The 12,965-nt window shown below is 37.4% G+C and overlaps 1 protein-coding gene across 4 annotated transcripts in view; it reads left to right on the top strand.

The window, feature by feature from the left end:
* Nucleotides 1-12,965, top strand: part of arhgef10 (Rho guanine nucleotide exchange factor (GEF) 10) — a 96,573-nt gene that overhangs the window by 52,188 nt on the left and 31,420 nt on the right. For 2 of the 4 annotated variants that reach the window (XM_061968673.2, XM_061968671.2), the window contains 7 exons: nt 1,710-1,825; nt 3,947-4,074; nt 6,189-6,292; nt 6,420-6,541; nt 7,910-7,996; nt 8,712-8,917; nt 9,697-9,854. In XM_061968673.2, coding sequence (XP_061824657.1) covers nt 1,710-1,825; nt 3,947-4,074; nt 6,189-6,292; nt 6,420-6,541; nt 7,910-7,996; nt 8,712-8,917; nt 9,697-9,854 — 921 coding nt within the window. The remainder of the gene's footprint in view (nt 1-1,709; nt 1,826-3,946; nt 4,075-6,188; nt 6,293-6,419; nt 6,542-7,909; nt 7,997-8,711; nt 8,918-9,696; nt 9,855-12,965) is intronic. The other 2 variants (XM_061968674.2, XM_061968672.2) reach the window with 1 other exon arrangement.

Genomic DNA, 12,965 nt, shown 5'->3' with positions numbered 1-12,965 from the left:
TACTATTCATATTAAGCCAGGAAAAAGACTCTTTTGTAGCGTGCATACACCCGCTACGTTATCATGACGACAAGCAGAGCCTGGATGTATACAGCCTTTTCAAATTGAAAGTGTTATTTTCTTCACCGATTTCAATGACATTGACACATTTTAAGAAAACTCCCATGTTCCATAATTTTTGCACAAACCCATTGCAAAGTCTGCCTCCTTTGTTAAATGACTCACATAAGCCCGTGTTTATTCATAACTTGCATGCTTGTGTCTCATTTTATGGGGGGTGAGTCGTAATACACATACAACGCCTGGAAAACAGTTGGGAGAATTGGGCCTTTTTTTTCACCAGGTGCGTAGGAATTGTGTTAAAAGACAGAGTTACAATACAGATAACTACCTACTGCACAGAGTTGTAATGACAAGTTACATTCAGAGGCAATCCCATTATAATGTGTTTATTAGCAAGGGCGAACAGATAGTGCTAAATTTAATTGTGGCGCTCCAAAGTTATTTGTGGTGGGCTGCAACAAATACATTAAGGTATGGGAAACACTGAATATGCAACTGAATTTTAATTGACTAATTGCCAGGTCCAAAATTGTGTTGCGTCCATATTTAGAAACAAACCCCCATAACATCTGCCTTTTGTAAGCAACAGTGGAAAGGACAAACAAAAAGGAAGTAACAGACTAGAGCCACACTGACTTGGTAGCCACCTGCCGCCACAGAATACAAACGGACCATTATAGAGCACGCTCCTTACATGACATGCCACATATCATTTATGGAAGGTTTATTCTGCTTTTCTGTTTGAAATCCTGACCCTAATTCAACCTCTTGTGTTCATTTGTTTGGTCAGACGAGCCGTGAAAAATCCTGTAAAGCTCTTTTTGTACAAAGCTGTTGAATGCAAACATGTTTGCAGAAGCACATAATGTATCCTTTTGACAATGGTTTTCTTGTCTTATTATTCATTTGACTTAGACTTAGACTTCCTTTTTATTGTCATTCAAATTTGAACTTTACAGCACAGATAAGAACGCAATTTCGTTACATAAGCATTCATGTCCGTAAAGTCCGTAAAGTCTCTTTTACATTGACAAAGTACACTTGGAGATTATTGACACTTGTGTAATACTTATGCAAACCAGTACAATCTGTTGTTATATATTGTTATATTCTTGTTATATATTGTTCCGAATGTGCTTTTGTGCAGGAACTGCAGCCATTCATATGTTTAAAAAAAAATACATATAGGTCATTGCAAGCGCCCATGATTATGAACAGTGGAAGGAATGTCGTTCCAATATGAGTAGGTATATGAATCCCTCACTAACATGTCAGTTGGCAGTTGCCCTCATGTTGTGTTCTGTTTTTACTCTGATCTGAATAACTCTTTGGTTCTGGTCTGTTCAACATTGCTCATTTGGTTTGGTGCATTGCAATGTTTTCTGTTGACACCAAACACACATAGTACATAAACTTTGATGGCTTTGACGTCTTACAATAAGTGCAAACATTTCAACGTCTACTGTGACAAAGTATTTGTCTATTGATCTGGCCTTCTTTCTCTGTGAGAACCTGACCTTTTGCCTTTTATTGATCTTCTTGAGACTCACCCGACTCACGCTGCTGCTGTTGTCCTGGGAATTAACTTTTTTTTTACCTGACCGCTTTATTTGCTGTTAAACAAGCTTTTGTGTTCCTGCGTATAGACAAACTCTACATGGGCCCAGGTCAGCTGTACCAAGATCTACAGAATCTAATCCATGACCTCAGCCTTGTCAACCAGATCTCTGGAATGATCAGCAGCCTCAAAGGAAACTATCAGGTAACTGTGCCGCTGAAATTTTTTGTGAATATTGCTAATAATTTCACACAACAAAGCCTTTGACTGTGGTGGTACAACTTAACCAGTAGACCACCATAAATGGTGTGTTGTGTGTTTATGCCAGGAAATGAGCATGTTTTTCTCTGATATTGTCGGGGTCATATGACACCTTAACAAAAAATCTGGTCTTTGGGATAGAGAACAGCACAATAACTTTGTTTTTGTGCTCTGTTGGTTGGTCTGAAGTAGCGTGACAGAGAAGCGCCCAGAGGAACACGTGTCCCAGATAAGTAGGCTAGCTGGCTGATTGAAAGAGCCAATAAAAAGGCAAACTGCTCCCTTGACATTGAACTTCATTTTCTAAATGGCACAGATTCTAAATATAGACATTCAAAAGTTAAGCAAAATCTCCTATGCATTGAGAGTTTGAGAAGTCGGTGTCATGAAAAAATACATTTTACTCCAATGCTAGAACTATTGAAACCTCCGCCATATATTTGCCTGCAGGTTTGTTTGTTTGTTAGTTATTAACATAACTGAAAAAATTAAGCGTGAATTTTGATTAAACGCTCAGGAAATGTCAGAAATGCGATAAGGAACAAGAGATTACATTTTGGGGGTGATTTGGATCATTTCTACTATGTTAAATTATGTTTACTTTGCAAGCCTGAACTTTTCTGTTTGTATCTGCTGGCGGTGCCCTTCTCTCGCCCACAGAGTCAAACAGTGGAAACTCATAAGTGGGTTCACTCCGTTTATTTCAGTCCGCTATAGAACAAACGTGCACAGCTGCTGAGGCGAATGCAAACAGTGAACCCTCTCGCAGTCTGTTTGGAGCCGACCGATGAAGAAAACAAACACGTATGGACATGGCACTTAATTACCTCCAAAAGGAGTTTATGAATTCACAAGGTTTGTCCGTCTGTCAGTCAGCCACATAGCTCAAAAAGTTAAGGGAAGATTTTGATTAGACTTGCAGGAAATGTCAGAAATGGAATAAGGGACAAGTGGTTAGATTTTGGGGCTGATTGGGGATTGTCATCAGGATACAGGATTTTTTACAGGACTGGAGGCCTGGCAGAAGTCTGCACTCTCCAAGTGCTTTTATAATTCATTATGTAATGGACACCAAATAATCTGTATTATTTTTGTACTTTTTAAAATTAAACGCTTTTTTGTACCACATTCTCTGTCATTGAACACTTAACAGTAGCAATGAAACCATGTGATAATGATTTACAGTAGATCAGAGGTTCACACCAACAAGTGTTTGGATTTCATTTTAAGGTGTGTGAAAATGTGGAATTGGCAATCATATTTAGCATACACTTAAAAGTTTTGGAAATACTGGGAATGCAGAGATAAAATACTGGGGATGTAGGTCTTAAAAAAGGTTAAAATTTAAGCACTGATTTAGATGCCTGATTGGTCTGGCTTTTAGTTTGGCTAGCCCACATGTCTCTAATGCCATACAGAAAAGCAGAGGCTGAACCAGGTGGGTTACATTTGCCAAACATGTCAAAACTGCACTTAAGTATTGTTGATGGATTTTTTTCAGCGACAAAGTCATGCTGATTGGCGACACTAAATTGGCCCTAGTGTGTGAATGCGAGTGTAAATGTTGTCTGTCTATCTGTGTTGGCCCTGCGATGAAGTGAAGTGAAGTGAATTATATTTATATAGCGCTTTTCTCAAGTGACTCAAAGCGCTTTACATTGTGAAACCCAATATCTAAGTTACATTTTTATTTTAAACCAGTGTGGGTGGCACTGGGAGCAGGTGGGTAATGTGTCTTGCCCAAGGACACAACGGCAGTGACTAGGATGGCGGAAGCGGGGATCGAACCTGCAACCCTCAAGTTGCTGGCACGGCCGCTGTACCAACCGAGCTATACCGCCCGAGGTGGCGACTTGTCCAGGGTGTACACTGCCTTCCGCCCATGTGCAGCTGGGATAGGCTCCAGCACCCCCGCGACCCCATAAGGGACAAGCAGTAGAAAATGGATGGATGGAAAATATTTATTATTGTACACATTGTTTTAGTACGGAACATTGAACTTTAATTCATCTTCAGCTTCATTTTAACACTCTTCTCTACTACTTTGTCCTCCTTCCCATCCAGAATGTGAATAACACAGTGGCCCAGGACTGGGTATCAGGTCTCCAGAGGCTGATTCTGAAGAAGGAAGAGGAGATTAGGGCAGCTGACCGCTGTCGGATCCAACTTCAGCTGCCTGGCAAACAAGACAAGTCTGTATTTTTTTTTTCTTCCTCACTTCCTTCTTCTTCTTCACTAGACTCCTCTCCAGCTTTGTTTGCACTTTCATTTTTAGTGTCTGCAGGGTCATTTTATCCCTCCCTCTTTACCCTTTAAGCCTTGTTTACCCTTTTTCCTTCATCTCATCTCACACCTGTTGTGTTCATAGCTTTAAGAGAGCGCATTAAAACACATTTGGATGAACATGTTTCTCCACCAGTCCTATTAGGAGGAATGAATCACAAGGGAGGAAATGTGCATGTTTGTTTGCAACTAGAGGCTACGCTGCGCTGCAGCTGCTGCCCAACATTAATGCTCATGTCACCTATTTGCACACACGCTAATAAAGCCTGCACATAGTGCCCCAAGAGTGCCCTTTTCTTTCCTTTTTTTGCTTCTGGCTTTTTCTTAATTTTTTTCAGCATCTTGCACTTATCTGGTGACATGTTTTTGAAGCATGTTATGCATGTTTTTTTACATGAGCCCTCAAGTCTCAAAGCCCAGCAAATACAACATGCATTTTCTTTATCCAGAGACATACCTTTTGTAGAGACACATAAACTGCCTGTGTCAGCCTTAACTGATAACCGCCATCGACCTCTTTGGCTAATGTCAGTTTGTATTTTTCACTAAGCACCAAATAGACTTGTGTTTCGCCCTCGGGTGGCATCAACCCAGACAGAGATCATTTTATTTGACTGGATACAAATTAGTGGACTGGTGTACAAGTATAAATAATCAAACATGAACACGACTGCATGGATTGGGTAACCGTGTGACCAATTTTGCCAAAGCACAAACTGTCATAACACTCATTTAAAAAAAAAAAAAATCAGCAATATTTTAAATCCGTATGAGACAGTTGGCTTAATTTGACTGTTGATTTCTATTAAAAAACCTTGTTTCAGATTGCATTCTGTGTTAAGTTCTTTCAAAATTGTAGTCATAATGAGGATAAATATAAAGAGCTCACATAGTCTAACAGCACACAAGCTACAAAGATCAATGATGCAAAATCCTGCAGCACTGAATGTCAAGTTTACGTGTAATGGTATGCCTGGGCCGATGTGTCAATAAACCAGTTAATTGAACGATAAATTAAATTGAACTTGATAACTTTGACGTTATCAATAAATTGCCATATCCTTGTTTGTTTTCTTTGTCTCTCGCTTTCAAACAGGGCGTTAGATGGTTCACTCTCTGTGCAGCACTCTCAACACCAGAGCGTGTTTATTCAATTGAATAATTAAATGAACAGAGTTAATCCTCATGTCCGTCATCCACAGTCGTTGTCTCTGTGGCGGACGCGAGACAGTTAGCTTACACACACAGGATGCACTGACAGTCGAGACTAATGTAAAGCACCACAAGATAACACAATTAACTGGTAAGAAAGATGATAGCAAAGCCAAATGTCTGATGTGGGAATATTTTTGCTTCAAATGAGTGAGGAGCAAGATGAGTCTGTTAACACGGATGAACAAGCAAGTTTGCCTAATTTGTTGAAAAGTGACACAAAAAAACCTGTTTTTCCAACTGTGTAAAAAAACTGCACTTCAAGATGTTCAATATTTATTGAAGTGCATGCTTTGCTAACAGAGATTAAGAGAACATTTTATTTTTATCGTTTGTTTACTTAATTACAAATTATTGACCTTCCAGTTACAATGGTAAAAAAAAAGAAACTAATAGGAAATCAAAATGTATTGCCTTTAAAAGGAATACTTGCCTTATAAGTATTATCTCAAAATAATGCTGGCGGTAATATTGTTTATATATATATATATATATATATATATATATATATATATATATATATATATATATATATATATATATATATATATATATATATATGTATATATTTGAGATAGGCTCCAGCGCCCCCCGCGACCCCAAAGGAAATAAGCGGTAGAAAATGGATGGATGGATATATATATATATATATATATATATATATATATATATATATATATATAGATGTGCGTGCGTGTATGTATGTATGTATGATAGTTCACAAAAAGTTACACTACAAAGTGCTCAAAAATGCATGAAAGCTATAACTGTTTGTCCTCATTTGTAATTCTCTCTATATCCTCTTTGTCAGCAGGTCGGGTAAAACCACATACTTCAGTGCGGTGTTCAATACCCTCAACCCAGCCAACAAACAGTCATGGATCAGTAACTTGCAAATGGCCAAACTGGCTCTAGGTACAGTCCATTCCTCTTGTGTCTTGTGTTTACTTCCCCATTGTCACATGTGCACACAGGGCTTAAAGCCCACACATATTCTATATATATTGTTAATGAAGCCTCATGTGTGTATGTTTTATATTAGAAGAGGACAACCTTCAGGGCTGGTTCTTTGCAGAGGATGATGGAAATCAGCTCAAAAAGCAGAAACATCCTCTCTTGCTCAAACAGATGCCTGTTGTCATGTCTAAATTGCAGGAGTTCAAGGTGAGACTTCCTTTTGTTTTGCTTCAAAAGTACTGCAATTCCTAGTAAAGATGGCGTCCCGAGAAAAGTGAAGAAAATATGTTGGAGTTTATCCATAACTGTGTGTAGCAATCACTTACTCCCGGATGTACAGTATGCCCAATATTTTGACTTGTAAAGGTGACTACTGTATATATGGGTGTTACGTTATTTCATGTATAGATGGCTCGCTTAATGTTAAAAAAATAAATAAAAATTAAATACTGTTTTTATCCAATAGCTATGGAAATATTCAAGGAAATGCTTTTCCACGGCAAGGCCCGGAACTAATTAACAGTGATAAACGCGGGTTTACTGCATTACCCTTGGGGACCAGAGGTAAATTTGGGTATGAGAGCCTAAGTGTGTATAAAAAAAACCCAACCAACAATAACACAGTTGAAGTATGTATTTTACAAGTTATGTGAAGATTAAATAATAATATTCAGGTATGAAAAATAAACAAGCACATTGACAAATACAATTCAGTTCTATCCAATATGTTCAATAATCATGTGTTATTATTGCTGAGAATGTCCAAAGTTTATATAGAAAGCCAAAAAAATTAAGTTGATATGTCCACGGAGAAATTAAGTGTTCGGTATCTCCTGCGTAGTGAAGCCAGTTCAATGCTATGCCGCTTGGGCATTAATTAAAAAAGTAAACAAAACTAAATAAATGGGCATCAACAATGAAAAAAGACATATTTTTTCAACATTTTATCCTTAAGGAAAAGGTTTGGCTACAATTTAAGTTTAGTATGGTCGTTTTAGAAATGTTGCCGTAAAACTGTCACAATGATGTCTTTCGAAATTATGCTAAACTGGCCATTATCTCTATGGGCTTTTGAATGGACACAGCCGTAATGATGCTAAAATGAACTAAAACTATTACAAAGAACATTTTCACGCACTGCTCAATAGAAATTCAGAAGAAACAAAGTATAATTTTATCCATTAGGCAATTTAATACATTAAAGTAGAACAAGCAAGTACCTGCAGAACACGAGGACCATGTTGATGATCAGCTATTGAATTGACCAGTCGCCACAATCACGTGGCCCTCCCTAGTGGTTGTGGCCCTAAATAACCGCATACAGTGTTTATGGCAGGGGCCGGCCCTAAGTATGCTCATTAATATTGATCGTCCACTTCTGGCAAAAAAATCTGTAGGGACAGTTAGCTTAGTGGTTAGAAGTCTGGTGATACTATCTCCAAGCAAGACCATATGCTGTTTGTGTTTGGTATTATTCTCCATTTTATAAATATTTTAATAAAACTCAAGTAAGTTATTTTAATTGAAATACTCTGTACAGTATAATCATCCAACTTTTCTCCTGTGCTGTGGCAGGTGGAGTGTGCAGTCCACAACCCGGAGCCCTACATCAACACAGAGAGCACAGCAGACACCCCTGCTGTGGGCCACGGTTGTGTCTGGGTGAGACATCTTCCCTCCATCCTTTAGATAGCATATAGTGGTCCAGTTCTGCACTTCAGCGCTACACTAAATTACCTTTGTAATTCAAGACTTTGCGAGTGAATGTCACTCAGCTTCTGGAGCCTCGCTTTCCGCATTTGCTTACAGCAGCTAGCATTTTGAATTAACCGCACATGTTCAGTAAATCAGTCATAGCCGTTTTCGACAGTTCAGCTGTTATTGTTATTTCTCGCTGTAGTGGTATATTCCACCTTGTCAATTGTTATTTAGTAAAGCATCTAATATCACCTTAAGTAAGAGTGTCAGGGCTCTGAAAGTACATTTGTTCATGATAAACAATGAATCTCAGCACCCTGCTAAACTCTGCTAAAGTAACAGCTGGCCCATTAGAGGGAAAACCGATATAGAGCTGATTATTTTCTTAGTGAGGCAATACTTGAAACTATTTATATTGTGTTGATTTATGATGTTAAAGTGTAGCAAGAGAATGTAAATTGTTACGTGTGTTATTTCTAACATAATTGGTGTATTGTTGATTTAAGCTTAATTATTTAAACATTTGTCTGTTTTGATATACGCTAACTTGTGTCAAATAAATATAACACTGTATACTCTTTAGATGCGGTGTTTATTTTCACTAGTTGTGGCTACGCTGTATAATTTGAATAATTAAAGTATACGCCAGGTGCTAAAATCTTAACAAATTTTACTGCAGGTTGCAAGTTGCACCAACCAGATGGGGCAGATAGCCATCGTTGCCATGCAGAGCTGCAGCCCGAAGGTGACAGAGTGCTTTAATGTGGAGTCCCGTATCCTCTGCATGGCCTACATCCCAGCAGAAGAGCCACAGGAGAATGATGTCCCAGATGATGGGAGAGCCAGTGTTACAGCCACTGTCTGCCTGGGCATGGAGGAGGGCAGGTAATCAAATCAACAAAAACATAGTCACGGTTAATTCACACCATTTGAGCCTGGTGTTATTTAATGAGCACGGGAGGCACTGTTTTACAAATGTTTTTAAATGGAAAGTACTTTGTGCTACATTTTATATGTATGAAAAGTGCTATACAAATAAAGTTTGATTTGATTCGATACAGGAAGGCTTTGAGGGCAAAACCCAAATGATTTAAATTGGAGCCAATAGTAGTTTTGGCTTTTGTTTAGTTACTGTGCACTAGCCACTTTATTTTCTTTAAAAAATTGTATTAATACCAAACATTCAATACATTATCTGATTCACAACAATACTTGTAAAATGTAAATTTAATAAGATAAGCTTGATAAAAATGTGTTATTGTGTTTACGTTAGTTACTTGTTGTAAAACACTTTCAGTTCCATAGTCAAACAATCGGACCGGGATTCGAAAATTGGATTGGCTCTGTCGCCCAAAAAATCGGATAGGAATCAGAACTCAAAAATGTTGATCGGAACATCCCTAATAGCAATACATAAACTCACACCGGATGTATGTACGGTATTGCAAACGACAAGTTTAATAACGATCTGACAGCGTCAATCAACACAGAGATTTGTCATCTTTATAAAAGCTTCAGATTTACAGTCAGCTTTTGTTTTGGATATCATTAGATTATGGGGTGCAAGTGTATGAATTGTTTTTGGTGACATAACACAAATATTACTCTTTCGAGAAGTGACTCTTTATTTGGTTGGTACTAATTTAATATTTTTCTATTCTCAGCATAATTGTGTATAAGAGCAGCCAGCGGTCCAAGAAAGTGCGTCTGCAGCAGTTCTTCACCCCAGACAAATCCACCGTCACAAGCTTGGCTTACATGAAACACTGCTTGTATGTCGGCCTGGTCAGCGGCTTCGTGGCCATCTACTCCAGATCACAAGGTATGTCTTTCAGAAGGGAGGCCTGATGCTCTGTTTGTCCCCGTAACGAGGGGAATTATGGTTGAGTCACTGTTATTGTGTATAACAGCAACTTATTCATTTAGATCGTTCAAATGTGTTTTAAAATTGTGCAAATTAGCACGGTTTGCGCAGATATTTAGTGTGCGCCTGACTTGAATGCACGTCAGTCTCGACCACAGCACATGAATAAGAGCACTGTGACTGACAGCTGCTGTTAGATTTAACATTTAGGATCTGCGACGTAAATAAATAAAGGAGGACTACAATTACCAAACTTCTTACATTATTATATCTCCTTCGGTTGTGAACAAGCAAGCCACTTATTCCATTCTTCTGCAGATAAGGACTGGATCAACATAGAAAAAAGTATGTTAATGGATTTGGACATTGATGTGGGGAGTTTATATTATATTAAAACAGTACCTAATGAATTTAGGCACAGCCCAATAGAAGCCACCTTTAACACTCTAAAACTGTGTCAGAAAATACTTGGAATCAACCCAATGACTTCTGTACATCAACCGCTTTGGTACAATCCTAATATCATCATTAATAAAAATGTGGTTAAATGGACAACATGGAAAGACAGAGGTATTACTAAACCTCATCATTTTATTTATAAAAACTATTTTTAACTGTTCAATGATTTAGTTGATCAATATAATGTAACCAGAAATCATTTTTTAAATTGTGTCTCTTTGAAACACGCTGTAAATAAATGCATATCCTCTGAAAGTATGTCTTTTAATAGCCATGAACTGGAAGATGCACTTTTTAATCAAGATACAATTAAGAAATTAATTAAACTATTTTATGGAATAATAAATTAACACCATACTAGAAATGCAAATGATGCATGTGTTCGGAAATGAATGATCGACTTAAACATTCTAGATGAAAGGGGTCACCGACATATGCGGTCCTCTCCAAGGTTTCTCATAGTCATTCATATTGACATCCCACTCTGAACCGAGGATGTTGTTGTGGCTTGTGCAGCCCTTTGAGGCACTTGTGATTTAGGGCTAGATACCTAAACATTGATTGATCATGGAATGATATTTGGAAAAATGCCAATAAGCTCTTTAGAAGCATTAAAGATAAGCTGACTCAATTTAAGATCTTGAATAGATTGTATTTTACATCTTCTCAGCTGTTTAAAATTGGTGTAGTACAGGGGTCGGCACCCCAAAATGTTGAAAGAGCCATATTGAACTAAAAATACAAAACAAAAATCTGTCCGGAGCCGCAAAAAATTTAAAAGCCTTATATAAGTGTTATAATGAAGGCAACACATGATGTATGTGTCTATATTAGCTAAATTAGCCTACTATCAAAGGCTCATGCAAATCTTCGTTGACAGAAATGTTGTATTTTAATTTTTATTCCACACATTTTTGCAACATTGGAAATCATTAGTAAAATGGAGGCTTCTCACAGGATGAGATAACTTCTGGAAATTACTGGCTCAGAATGGCCAAAGGTATAGATGTGTGTGTCCAAGTTTAAGGAAACGACAGGCTGTCTTCTTCTAATGGATTTATTCCAATCCTTGCAAGTTGTGTAACGTTTCCCTTGGTCTGGAACAACATGGCACACAAACAACTGCAGCCAATATTACATACAGATAATGTGTCACGAGACATGCAAATATAAATTAAATACACTGAGGACAAAAGTAAAGGAAATTAACTGAGCTCAAATATACCTACAAACGAGGCATAATGATGCAATATGTACATACAGCTAGCCTAAATAGCATGTTAGCATCGATTAGCTTGCAGTCATGGATTGACCAAAATATGCCTGATAAGCACTCCAGCAAATCAATAAAATGAACAAAGCTCACCTTTGTGGATTCACGCACAGCATATAAAGTTTGGTGGACAAAATGAGACAAAGAAGGAGTGGCATATAACACGTCTTTCTGTGGGAGCATCGGAGAAAGTTGTACATGTAAACAAACTACGATGAGTTCAAGGGTCGCTGAAATTAGGACAAAACGGTGCTTGCCAAATACTCTCATCAGTGATGTACCGTAAGTATAACATAAACAGTGCGATATCTATCAATTAGGAAGGTTTGTGTCATGTTTGTTCTCCTACAGAAAATATATTAAAACAAAAAAAATGTTTTTTTCTTCATCTTTTTCCATTTTTACACATCTCTGAAAGAGGTCCAGGGAGCCACTAGGGCGGCGCTAAAGAGCCGCGGGTTGCTGACCCTTGGTGTAGTAGATAGCAAGTTATGTATGAAGTCTTGGGCAGCCAAGGCAACTTTTGTTCATTTATTGTGGGAATGTCAGAGAATAAAAGAGTTGTGGTTGAAAACAACAAAAGAAGCAATCACATTCCTTAATATAAACATCCTAATGACACTGCAAACTTGTATTCTTGGGGATATCCATCAATTTAGTAACGTGTCATCAAAGAGTAAAAATGCATTTCTTTCAATATGCATAATAACAAAAAGGGTAATTAAAAAAAAAAAGAATAGATATTGATAGTCCAACACATACTGACAGGTATACACAAGCTATGGAGATTATATCAGTAGAAAAAACTGCATTTAGTTTAGATAATAATGAGTCATATATTGGAATATGGGATTCATTATTTAAATTTGTTTTAACTATTATATGAACCAAAAATATGACTTATTTTATCTTTGTGGAAAATATTGGACACAGTGTGTTGTCAAGCTTATGAGATGCGATGCAAGTGTAAGCCACTGTGACACTATTGTTCATTATTTTTTTATAAATGTCTGTAATGATAATGTCAATGAGGGATTTTTAATCACTGAAATTGTTACTAATATTGATACTGTTGTTGATAATATTCATTTTTGTTTCACTACTTTTGGATTGTTTTGTGTCATGTTTGTGTGTCCTCTCTGTTGATCGCTATTCTGAATGTTGCTGGCTCGGGTTTGGTTTTGGAATTGGATTGCATTATTATGGTATTGTTGTGTATTGTTTTGTTGGATTGATTAATTAAGAACAAATAAAATAAAAGAAAAATTAATAAGAGCACTGTGACTGACAGCTGCTGTTAGATTTAACATTTAGGATCTGCCATGTAAATAAACATA

Source organism: Nerophis lumbriciformis, linkage group LG08 (assembly GCF_033978685.3).
Source record: "Nerophis lumbriciformis linkage group LG08, RoL_Nlum_v2.1, whole genome shotgun sequence".
NCBI lineage: Eukaryota > Metazoa > Chordata > Actinopteri > Syngnathiformes > Syngnathidae > Nerophis > Nerophis lumbriciformis.
This window is presented reverse-complemented; position numbering and strand designations above follow the sequence as displayed.